A 13307-nucleotide genomic window follows, 5' to 3' on the forward strand; every position below is an offset into this window, starting at 1 on the left:
CCACAAGGATTGCTACAGGGGACTGTGCCAGTGACCTCTTGCAGGCTCAGGTCCCTAACAGCAAGTGCTACGGCTGATAACCAAGTGCCACAACACTAATGTCTTGCATAGTATTGATGGTAAGTTGCTTTTTTCTTACAAAATCTAGATGTTTTCTGGTTTAATGTCCTACTACATGCATAACTATGTTACTTTGAGACAGACATGTTCAAATCTCTATTAAATATTACTTTCCATAATGTTCAGATAGAGTGAGCACCACAGATGAATGGCATTTTGTGGCGGGTTGACCCTGGCTGGATGCCAGGTGCCCACCAAAGCCACTCTATCACTCCCCTCCTCAGCTGGATGGGAGAAAAAAATATAATAAAAAGCTTATAGGTTGAGATAAGGACAGGGAGAGATCACTCACCAGTTGCCATCAGGGGCAAAACCGACTCGACTCGGGGGAATTTACTTATTACCAATCAAGTCAGATCAGGACAATGAGAAATAAACCCAAATCCTAAAAAACACCTTCCTGCCACGCCTCCCTTCTTCCCAGGCTCAGCTTTACTCTTAAATTCTCTACCTCCTCCCGCCCAGCGGCACAGAGGGACAGGGAATGGGGGTTGCGGTCAGTTCATCACATGTTGTCTCTGCCACTCCTCCCTCCTCACTCTCCCCCCCTGCTCCAGACAGTCTTCCATCAACTTCTCCAACATGAGTCCTTTCCATGGGCTGCAGTCCTTCAGGAACAGGCTGCTCCAGCGTGGGTCCCCCACGGGGTCACAAGCCCTGACAGCAAACCTGCTCCAGCGTGGGCTCCTCTCTCCATGGGGCCACAGGTCCTGCCTGGAGCCTGCTCCAGCGTGGGCTTCCCATGGGCTCACAGCCTCCTTCAGGCATCCACATGCTCTGGTGTGGGGTCCCCCATGGGCTGCAGGGGAACCTCTGCTCCACCGCTAACCCCCATGGGCTGCAGGGGAATCTCTGCCTGGAGCATCCTCCCCTCCTTCTTCACTGACCTTGGGGTCTGCAGGGTTGTTCTTCTCACATATTCTCACTCCTCTATCCGGCTACTGCTGTGCAGGTGTTTTTTCTCCCCTTCTTAAATACATCATCCCAGAGGCGCTACCACTGTCACTGATGGGCTCGGCCTTGGCCAGTGGTGGGTCCTTCTCGAAGCCAGCTCACGTTGGCTCTATCAGACATGGGGGAAGCTTCTAGCAGCTTATGACAGAAGCCTCCCCTGTAAGCCCCCCGCTACCTAAACCTTGCCATGCAAACCCAATCCACACTTCTGAAAAGGTAATTCAGTGTGTTGGCTTTAGACCTGAGGTAGTATCACAAAGAAGCTAAGAGCATCAGACAGCTCTTCGTATAGTACTAATGACAGCTATTCTCTCACTTTCAAAGAACACATAATACTAAAGCAATCCTTAGGCTTATGATTTCCATTACAGGGATGAAAATATGAGTCTGTCTTTCCCAAAGTATCATGCCTTATTAGGCATTTGATCTGAATTTAGTATTATTCCTTATCCTACTGATTTTGAAAGGCCAGTCAGGGAGGCAGGGAACAACCAGCCACGCAGCACTGCATCTGGAGGCAGGCTGGTTCTACCAAGCATCACCTGACTTCCCATTTAATGGTGGGACACTCATGTTTCCTCCACAGGACACTTCCCTGTTGCCACACTATGCTCCACTAGAATCTCCTTCTATCATAAATTCCGAAACTGAAATATCACAATCCTCCCAGATGTCACAGCTCTGAGCAAACAACTTCATTCACATCTTCTCTTTAAGTTGACCTAGTCAGATGTTCACCAGAGGATGAAAACCCCTTCCCAGATCCACCCAGGTGTAAAGGATTGACAATACACACAGTAACTTCCAGGGTTATTTCAAATTACTTTATGGATTTGGGCACACAGATCTACCATACGGCACTTCCCAAGACCAGCCTGAGATCAGAGGTCTTCTGGGCATGTTCCTATTTGACTCTGGAGAACAGAGATTAAACTTTGACATATTCCCAGCATTAAAAACAAACAAAAAAATGGTTTAGACTGAGGAGAAATATTTTATATGGAAAGGACTTAGGCAACATAGAGCTCATATTGATCTTGATTATCTCCTTTTTCTGCTTCCTTAGGCACTGTCGTGAGAAGATGCAGGTCTTGTGTTGATGGAAAATGCAACAAAACCAGTATTTCATGGTCATTCATGCTTTTGATTGAGCACTTGACTACAAACTATTTTAAAACATATTACTTAACAACTTAAAAAATCAGCAGCTCTGGCTTTTTCTGCAGCTGAACTCTTACCAGGGACTAAAGCATACGTATCATGAAAAGACCGCTCCCTCTGCAGATCCACACTCCACTCAAATTTCTCCCTTACAGACGCTCTGTGATTAAATCTACAATTTTACAATATCAGGGAAAATAATATTGAAATAACCTGTATGATAATAACAGCACAATGATCTCTGGTTAAGCTTCACTGCAAAACAAAGAGCCTTGAGACATGTGGCATGACATCCATGCGTAGTAAGTAAGAGATCTCTTGCAGAAAGCAAACACCTTTGACACCAAAACTCTCAGAGGTTACACAGAAAGGAAGAAGTTTAGGTTGGATGTTAGGAAAAACTTCTTCACCGAAAGGGCTGTCAGGCATTGGAAGAGGCTGCCCAGGGAGGTGGTTGAGTCTCCATCCCTGGAGGTATTTAAGGAAGGGTAGATGTGGTGCTTGAGGATATGGTTTAGTGGTGGACTTGGCAGTGATCGGTTAGCGGTTGGACTCGATGATCTTAAGGGTCTTTTCCAACCTTAACGATTCTATGATTCTATGATAAGTTAAAAGGCAGATAACTGAGCACTGGGAAATGGCAACCAAGCAGGCAAGAGTGAGACTAGAGCAAGCACTCATTTCAGTTATAGAAGACACATGGGAAACAAGTTTCCTCCTTCACTTAATTTCTTTCTCTGAAGTAAATGGATTACCTAGTAGACTGTACATTCAGTTCATTGGTGAGTTTGGGACTAGGAGTGGCAGTCTACACGAAGCTACTATAAAAGGTTCTATGCAAAAATACAGTGTAAACTTTCCTAACCAACATCATCTCCAGTGTGTGACCCAACCTGCTCTGCAACAAGCCGAACAGCAGCATGGCAGGCACTTTCTAAAAAGAAAGATCGGATTCTATCTATTCTTCCCTCCCATCAATAAATGCTGACAGATTTTTATTATCGTCACAGTCTCCTGATACCTGAAGCATCTTTCCTGAGAGCAACACTTCCTAGCCATTACCAACAGGCACAGAGGCTAGGACAGAATGTGTTTTTTCATCCTCAGCTGTTGCAACTGATCTCTCCCACCTTCTGTCCCTCGTTCCTGCTTCTCTGCCACCTTTGACTTCCTACTATCTGCCTTTAGAAGTGCTCAGCTTTCCAGCTCCATGTGCAAGATGAGATGAGAAGAAAATATCATCTATCTTTGAGACAAGTGCCTCTAGATCCCATGCTGCTTTACAGCAGGGCTGTACTGGACAGGCTCATTATGGACCTGCTCATGTCTTTTCCCAGCCCCAAGGACAGAGCAGGACTGCCGCACTCGATGGAGCTGGCAGAAACTCTTGGCTGAAAATGTTTCTACAGTTAGGAATACCACACAGGTCATCACACCAGCCCTGTGCACCTCGTGTGCTGCGTCACGTGAAGAACTGCCCTGCTGGTCCTGGAGGAGCACTCATGTTCTGGGCATGCTCATCATTTCCACTGATAAGCCTTTAAATTAAAAATAAATGTTTCTGTTTTGATTACAGTGTCAGTGCAGATAGGTGCCTTTACCCTAACTGAGCACTAGGTAGCACTGTTACTCTAAGAAAGTGAAGAGAAGCACATCAACATGGCAATTGTTTTTCCCTTCTGAGATCAGAAAAGAAAGGACTGCGTTATCAGAGTAAAATGTCCATTTGTAAAACTACTAGTCAAAACACACCCATGATCGCAGCATTCTCATCACCTCCGATACACAACAGTGGAGTTTTTAGAGATTTTCTTTTACCCCCCTTTTTTTTTTCACCTTCAGAATTTATGACCTTAAATCTTCACAAAGCAATACTGAGATTTTTGCACTGATGTTTTATGTTTGCAACCATTTGATGGAAGAAAATATTATTAAAGATGATGATGGAACACTTCCAAAGAATAATCATTCAGTAGCCAAGTTATCTGGAGATCAGGAAAATGATCCCCTCTACCTACCACCACTTAAAAAAAAAAAGTAACTAGCAATAACTAGCTGAATGCAAGCCTCTTTAGACAGTATAAACATTAAACTTGGATACAAGAACAACAAAAAAATGTGCTGGGTTTTTAATGATCTTTGCAACTTGTTAGTAATCTACTTTAGCAAGTGTTTCTGGATGGATGCGTCCTAAATGTCACTGCTCCAGCAGTCTCCAGGAGGCTCTATTTTGATGGTGTGCTCAGAAATCTCCTGTACTTCCAATGCTCTGGAATGCACAAGTTTATTTTAGTATGTAAATATTTTTGATTCAGCACTCAGATTTTACTGTAGGTACATTATTTGTATCTGAAAGCTTATCCTCTCTCCAGAAAGAGTCTGACAGCAAACCATATACTGAAAGGAAGTACTCTTCCTGCTAATTTAATCATATTTAGGTGGTAAAATGCATCTATGACTAAGGGGTTGTTCCTGGAGCCCCGAAGATTTTCTTCTATTCAGTCTCTTGAGAATCTTGATGGTATTTTTTCTCCTACATTAATAAAAGTGCAGCTTTAATGAAGGAAGGGTGAGAATTAAAGAGTCTTCAGAGATTAGGCAATAGAGGGTATTTTGAAGCTCATATGTGGGAAAAGATAATTTTCTCAGTTTCTAGGATATGGAAGGGAAAAATGCTGAATTTCCAACTTCAGCTGTAAAAGTCTCCTTCATCTTCTCTTACACATGCACAGCTATTCCCCCAAACCCTGATTCACAGAACCACCACCTCAATGCAAGCTGACGGCAAAGCTACCATCACTGAACATCATAAATTGAGGTAAGTTTTCTACTTCCCAAGGTTTATGCAAGGTACTTGCACCTCAGTAATGATACTGACATGAGAAAGCTAAAAATAAAAATACAACCCTTTTGTACCCAGAAAAACAAAGTAATCTCTTCCTCCCCATTCACCCCATGGATAAATTATAGACTGTTTCCATAAATACATTAAAACTTTTTGTTATGCCAGTGAAGATCCTGTTCCTGAGTTAACGCATACAGGATGTGCGCACTGCAACAAAATCAGGAGCCAAACTATATATTTGAAAATAGGAGCTGGTGCAGGATCAGTTGCTCCACAGATGCACCAATACGGAAGGTGCAGATTAAGCAGAGTTCCTGTACCAGGTGGGACAAGTGCTCACGATCTATATTCTTGCTGCCAAAGAGCAGAGAGATCATTGGGAAGTATCCCTCTCCCTCCTCTGGGAGCTATGCCCCAGTGCGGCCATTCCCATGTTCGTGTCTTGACTGCATCACAAACTGACACACAAGAGGCAACGTTCAGATTTATTGGCTGCGTTTGCACGTCACTTTGAAGCAAGATGCTTGCTTACCATTACAGCCATATGTCCTACAGCTTGGGAATTTTACTTTAAACCAGGGATTTGGGTGTTAGATAATCGGCATGGTTAGATAATGTGTCATTTCAAGACACCATCCAGGCAGGAGAACTCCTTAAGTTCCGATTCAGATTTGAAATTTCTTTTGTAATTGCAAAAAATAGGCATGAGTGACACACAGATCCTTCCCCCACCCCCCAGACAAATAAAATTCAAGAAACCAAGGTCTCAGATTTCAGCTCATTAGGGAAAGTTTTGCTGAATATAGTCAACAGCTAAAGACAGGATATTCTATACCATAAAGACGGAGTCAGCTACAACTGACTCACCTTTCCCTCTTCTCACTGCCTCTTGAACTCCATCTGAACCAGCTGAAAACCTGGGCACCTTGCTTCATTTCCAAAAAAACAGCTAGAATGTCTCACCTTGCTGTTTTCTCACAATAGCCATCTCCCCAAATCCCTGCTATTTCAGTTCATCAAGCTGTAATGCTTCATCTTAGAAGATGAGAGCTCGGCACTACCCGAGATCTCTGCTCTGGTCATGGCCGTGACCTGTCCTTGCCTCTCACATGCTGTCCTCATGCATGAAACCTCCAAATCCTGGCAAGGAACCCCTCCATTCACTACTCTGCTCTCTTCAGTGGCTCGCTTCTGCACTCCTCATGGCAAGTCACTTCTATGAAATGCACTTTCAAGGAAGAATGAGGAAATAACCAAGTAGAGTATCCCTTCAGTATCAAGCCTCTTGACCATTTCCAGTTCCAGAGGATTCTGTACAGCGCTAAGCACAAACACTACTAAAAACAGTAATTTACAGTCACAAGAAAATCCACTCTTGCACTCTGGGATATTGATCTCTTTCAAAATCCAGCACCACCTGTACAGATGTGATTACTGTGATGAAGGAGAACACAGACCTTTCAAACATTTTTAGTTCCTGTCTTACAAGTCACTTAAAACACTGATGCCTCTTCCTCATTTCATGTGTTAACACTTCTGTGGTACATCATGCTACCATGAAAGAAAAACAAACCAAAAAGACCTAAATATTGCACATGATGGTCCCAGTCCCATATTCTTCCCACGAAAGGATCACCTCTCCCCTGTATATCTCACTATCCACATTTGTGAAACATCACTCTCAAACAAGCCAGGAAACTTCTAGCCTTCTACAAGTCAGACTTGAATTCAAGTGCAGAATCAGCACAAGAGCCTTCTGCACCTTTAGCCAAGTTCAAACATCTCTTTCAAGTACTACTTCTAGATCTCTGATAAAGTAAAAATAGATGATGATTTAGAAACCAGAGTTTCCAAAGGTACAGCTGCTGCTGCTGCAGGAATGCAGGTTCTGTAGGACACAGGGATGTATCAAATCCCACTGGAAAATCAGTTATCACTTTTTTCCTATAAGCACACACTTCTAAATTGGTCTGTGACACTGAACTGGGAGACCAAAGTCTGGAGTCTGTTATGAAACACGCAAGTACTGAAGAAATTTTTTAGCACATTCTCAATAACTTCTCTCAATCGTGAGTACTTCCTAACAGGGTTTCTAATAATCTCCTTCCAATATTCTCATGCAAGATTTAGCAAGTAAACACTGAATAAATATGCTTTGGAACCATATGAATAATTTCCTAGAGTACTTCAGACATGAAGGGATGAAGTATTTTGTGAGAGTATTTTTGCTTTCACACACAAATTAAACCTCTCTGAATTGACGACGTAAATAATGCAGCATTATTGCATTTACTAAATTGGGAAGAAGTGAGGCAGAGTGTACATCTTTAGGAGATCAGTGTGTTTTGCAACAGAGAGATGATCCCACTCATAAAGAAGTCTCAAAGAATAGCTCTGATTCATGCATTCCATTTGTCTGAAAATGTTGATCCTGCCAAAGGGAGCACCCAAAACTGGAAAAAAAATAAAGGAAAAAAATTCTCCTCATCTCTGTTTCATTATTCACTGACTGATATTTTCAAATGTACTAGCTCCTAAGCCCTCCAGTGCTTTGAAAACCTCCTGTTTTCCTGAAGTCAGTTTAACTGATATATCAGTTCCAGGAGGCAGTTTATGAACAGAAGCTTCACAGTGTGACTGTGTTATAACCTTGCTCACAGGCCCCTCCTGAAGAGAACCTTCTAAAAAAACAAAGGATAAAGAAAATCCTTCAAAGGAGACCATGTTTTCATCTGAAAAAGTAGATGGTGCTACATGGTAAAAATCTCCACTGGGTAGTGGTCATTAAGTGCTCCTACCCCCGGACTGCAATGACAGGAATCAGTAAATGTTAATGCAAGCCAACAATAACAACAAGGACAGCAACCAAAAATATACTCGCTTTGATCTGATCGCTTGGTTTTAACAACCTCACGAATGGACATGCTGGTATCACTTAAGAAAATAACATAAGGTACAAGCACTCCAAAATGAAGGAGACTCTTTTGCAGCAGGAATGTGATGGTTAGCAAAATCCTGCCGTACCTCCCGTGTCGCAATACCGTCACGTGCTTGTCTTTGCTACCAGGTGTAGAGTGTGCGGGTGGGGGTGCCTTCAAACATAAATTACCAATAAACACACATTGTATTTAGTGTCAGGGAATTAATTGAGCTTTCCGGAATGAAAGCCTTTTGGCACAAAAATGATAAACCGAGGTTGACCTACCTGAATGGGTCCCACTGACATCAGCAGGTTTTTCAGTTGGACATCAGTAGTTGATGAAGAAAGCCCTTCAACTGACACGATACAGGGCTGAGGTTTGCACTCCACCACTCGCAGGTTCTGTTTATTTGGCATCAAGCGTCCTCGGCCCATCTGGCCTGCTACTCCTCTGCCTCTCCCGTGCATAATGACCTGCCAACAACAAAAGTAACAGTATTTTGATTTACTTACCTAGTGCTTCTGCTCACTGCATTTGACAGATGATACAAAAGTTGGCAATTTACTTAAAGACTTGATTAAAGTACGCACTGATTTAAAACAGCTCGTGGCTGTTTGCCGATTTGAAAGGCCACTTATTAACATATTCATCCACTGCTTACACAAACTTGTTTTAGAAGCATAGCAAGTTATATAGGTTATATAAAGGTTTTATATATTTATATATGATTTTTTTCTTTTTTTCGCATTGAGGCTAAAAGCCCCAGCATTAGCACAGATCAACCAGGCAATGGAGGGTGTCAGACCAAAATAGGTAACCTAGTTTTCAACACTGCTCACATTAGCAGCATGTGTTCACCTCCCATATTTTGAGTCTGGCCAAAAAAAATGATGAGTGAACCCTCTCCCTTTTTTCTTCTTAAACCATGGGTAAATTTAATGTACCCACAAGACCAGCAAACTGCTTCAAGTGCCCCCAGTCTCTATTGCTACCAACTCTTGGGCTGTTATCAGGATGGAGTACTCGCATATGGCAAACAACTACAAAACAATTTTTTTTCAAAGTTCCTTTCTCCCAAATCCTGTAGGATCTGGCACCACAGTATCCTCTGGAGCAGGAAATGTGCGTATTTAATTCTTGTAAATTAAAGGTTGAACAGTTGGAGAAAGGGAAAACAACAACGAAACAGGGTAACGAACATTAAACAGAGTTAACACTTAACATTGAGTTAACGCTCAACATGGTCTCTCGATTCCTACTTGGGAAGCCTATGGAGGGTAACAACTTTTCACACCCCTTCACATCAGCAAGGAAACTTTATCCTTACATGAAGCAGGAAGATTATGGCCAACAGTTCAAAACCAAGACGTAACATAAAGCCAAAATACCAGCTATTTTCAGGGGGCATGAGAGTTTGCAAATGCAGAGAAGGCAAACGCCAGTGCCACCCAAATCCTCTGCCTGCCTCCTCCCAGTGTACGATCAGTGCGAAAATCCATTTATGAGATCAACTATTTTGAACAACACCAACTTTGAGGATCGACTGAAGAGTATCCTGAAACAGTCACTGTGTGCTCCTACATATGCAGGAAACAGCCAGAATATAAGCTTAAGCACAACTTCAGAACAACTCTTGGTTTCAAAGCCAGAAAGCACATTGGATACCATCTCCTACGGCAGCTATCTTGGGACACACGCATTTCCCGCAGGGAGTACTGTGCTGGCCAGAAAGCCAGCAGATGAAACAACCTGCAGGCATCTCCAGTCTGTGCTGGGTACAAAGAGGCCTCTCTAGATTAAAAGCTTTATATGCAACTATGCATCTCCTGGGTCATGCAGCCCTGCGCTAGCAATTGACAAACAGAATGCTAGTTATTAATAGAGCAACACAGCTAGACAGTGAAACTCCTAGCAGCAATATGCATCTAAAAATCACCTTTTTGGGTTGATGGATTCCCTGGATGTTTTTGACTCCTTGAGGAGCTGGTGAATGGATCTGTGCCTGCTGCTGCTGTTGGTGCTGCTGCTGTTGCATTCCCTTTGTCAATGTGACCTTCCGCACTGGCTGCTGTTTCGGCTCCGGGGGTTGTTGAGGCCGCTGGGGCTGGCCCTCTGGGTGAAAAAAGCCAGCATCCTCTCCCCCCTGCTGAAATCAACAACACAACAGGCGGCTCAATGTCCAGGCACTGCAAACCCTCAACCTGAGCAGCCTCCTGCCACATCCAGCTCGCTCAGTGCGCAGAGAACGCCCATCCGTTTGCCTGCTAAGGCAAACCAGCAGGCGTGTGCACGGGCTCAGCCTGGAAATTGTGCTTCAGCCCAAAATAAATCCATGATATCTGAAGAACAGTTTACTTTGTTCAGACTTTATTATAATTACAATGTCCAATAATGTCTTTTCATGTACAAAGAAGCAAGGTGTTTTCACTTCTCTTTCCAAATCATTCTTCCTTCCAGGGTTACACGGGAACTATGGTGTGTGTTATTTTTATTTATTTTTTTTTTTTCTTCAGAAGAAGGAGCAAACAACTGTGAAGGCTGGAAGGACCAGGAAAAATACTCTGCTCATCTTTACAGCTCCAGTCTCTCCTTAGCTAAAAAACTGGTATTTATTTTGAAGCGCACACTTATCCTGCCAACTTCTATACCAGCCGCCTTTTGAGCAATCTCCTTCCTCAAACACTGTCTATGCTAGGAACAGTTCTTCCTCAGGGTTTTTTGTTTGTTTGTTTGCTTTATAAAGCTCTTATTACAGATTTTTATAATCACAAGCACAACAAAACACCACCTCAGTGCCCCTCTCATCCAGTGTAGCTCTTTCCACTACATCTCTCAGTAAGTCAAGCACAGTAAAAGCATAAGCTGAAAGCACCAAGAGAGAAATGATTCCCTTCCACTGCTCTACCCAAACAGTTCAGGTTTTTTTCTACAGATAGGTGATTCTTGAATTTGTGCCCTGCTGTCCAGATCAGATCAATCACTGAAAAACACCCCATGGAGCAAGAGACAGCAGAGCCCGACAAAAGATCAGATACTTTTGCATCTATAAAGCTTACCGTATTATTGCATGGTTTCAACAGCAGTATCTATGCCTTGACTGGACTCTAACTTTAGAACACAAATACTAGTGGACATTAGACAGAGCCTTCCCCCTGCAGGTATAAGTCCCTAACCAACCTCAGGTAACCCTGCAAAATCTCTCAGGTAGAAGGCATGTCTAAAGGGGAAAAAAAAAGTTTATGAAGCATCTTTATTTACATGGGTTTCCCCCTCCCTTAAAATATTCACAAATCAAAGCTCCTTTTGCATCTGTAACATGTCACGAACCAGAGGGATTCTTCCTAACGGACAAGTTTCTTGCAGATAAGGAGACAAAATACAAGGCTGCAGAAGGAATAGGCTTAAGGTGTAAGAGTGAGATTATCTTGATTGAGAATATAAATTATTACCTCACTACCAGCATTAAACACACACCTACTGAGGACTGGTTACTAAGCCTTTTTGCTACCATTTGCAGATAAGTAGTCCGGTACAGGTGATCTGTAGAATAGTCTCATGTTTGCAAGTTCACTAGTCCACAATTCACACCCCTAAATCAAGTCCTCTGGATTACCAAGTATATGCAGGCAACAACTTCTCATGAACTCAACTACGTAAATCCCAGGCAAATCAGCTTCATCACCCCCTTGCACCATCTACACTTCAAAAGCACAATCTACCATAGTGAAAATCTTGAAGCTCTTCCCACTTAAGGGCTTTCGTCCAGCGTCCAAAGTGAGAAAGCAACAGAAAACTGCATCTAGTTTTTCCACTTCTAATCACATAGGGGTTTTTTTCCCTGCTAAACTGAACGGCTCCATGGCTTCGTAGAAAATTTTGTATATAAACCTTTGAGCAGTACCTAGTGAGAAATTATAAAGCTTTCCCTTCACAGTCTCTCTCATCAAGTAGTGCTCAAAAATGTAAATGCGACAGCTTTCCTCTCCTGAAAAACCCAAATGTATGCACACAACCAAAACCTTACCAGGAAACCAGCATTAAATCCTCCTCATTTCAGTATTAGTTCCAATATCAGCATCACCATAAGCCCTATTCCCTGATCAGATAATTTATTTTATTCAATCCTACAGCAGCTGGAAGATGATGAAACTAAAAGGAACAAAAAAATTTAGGAGTAATTTAAACACAATAGTTGGGAGTTAAAATCTAATCTCTGCTAACTGCCTACTGTGAAAAACAACCACAAATATTTGCAAGCATTTATTTCCAAACCAAAAAGCCATCCCAGCACATAGGAAGAACATCTGAAAGTGAAGCCCTCAGGTACAAAACACATCGAACATGCTCATTACTGAAACTTCAAAAGCAAATAATCATTTCCTATAAAAGGCCAGGATGGCCAGCAACCGCCCAATATTTAGCTACCAAGCCCAATTATCACCAAATAAAAGTGTATAAACTAAACACACAACTATAACAGAGTCAAAGGCATAAGCACACAACATCGGTTCACGCTGATGAAAAATTTGACAGTGTTTGTTCCCTGCTGGGGTCTCAAATGCCACCTTTGGTCCTCACTGCTAGCATGACGCTCCTGCAAAAGCTTGAAAAGGTAGAAACATCTCCAGTCTTTTTAATGAATTAATACTTTTCAGAAATAAGAAAACCTATACAAAACAATAAAGAAACTCTACAGGGTAAGAAAAGGGGATGGAGCAAGGTCTGCTTGTTCCCGCAACAAGAAGGAAGAAAGGGCAACTGGATCAAACCCTTTCTTTATACTACTGCTCTGAACATCTGCTGCTTTTGGAGATGACTTGAAGCGGGGAAGCAGAGATGAACCTGCGGCACCACTTCTCGAGAGGTCCACGAGGGAGTGACTTGGTGGCTCAAGGACTAACAGTGCTCCCTGCAAATCAGCAATACATTGTTTCCCACTGAGCGCAGCCCTGGCTTCAACTGAAGACAAGATTTGGTGGTTTTCTTAAGAAAATTAAAATCAAACATGACTCCTAGGTCCCTATGTGCCTAACAAGCACAACGACAGCCTCAGACAACATCTTTTAGCACCAATTCTTTTTTTCGCTGGTTAAAGACACATCAGAGCAAAACCAAGCACTGTCTGAGCCAAAATGAACAACCTATGTAGTATTTACTGGCAAATTAGAGTCACCACCAACATCATCCTTTAAACTTGTTATACAAGACAATTAGTGGCTTCTTCAGGTGTGCCAGTGAAGGACTAAGTCAAGCAAAACACCGACAAAGACCTTTTAACATCTGGACTGGAAGCTATAAAACCTCAG

General features: G+C 42.5%; 1 protein-coding gene across 6 annotated transcripts in view; it reads right to left on the reverse strand.

Moving 5' to 3' along the window:
- RBM33 (RNA binding motif protein 33) overlaps positions 1-13307 on the reverse strand; it is a 105865-nt gene that overhangs the window by 10041 nt on the left and 82517 nt on the right. For 3 of the 6 annotated variants that reach the window (XM_064445037.1, XM_064445035.1, XM_064445033.1), the window contains exons 16-17: positions 9938-10147; positions 8286-8474 (exon numbers count right to left, since the gene is read on the reverse strand). In XM_064445037.1, the coding sequence (XP_064301107.1) occupies positions 8286-8474; positions 9938-10147 (399 nt within the window). The remainder of the gene's footprint in view (positions 1-8285; positions 8475-9937; positions 10148-13307) is intronic. The other 3 variants (XM_064445034.1, XM_064445036.1, XM_064445038.1) reach the window with 2 other exon arrangements.

This window comes from Phalacrocorax carbo, chromosome 2, assembly GCF_963921805.1.
Source record: "Phalacrocorax carbo chromosome 2, bPhaCar2.1, whole genome shotgun sequence".
NCBI classification, from domain to species: domain Eukaryota; kingdom Metazoa; phylum Chordata; class Aves; order Suliformes; family Phalacrocoracidae; genus Phalacrocorax; species Phalacrocorax carbo.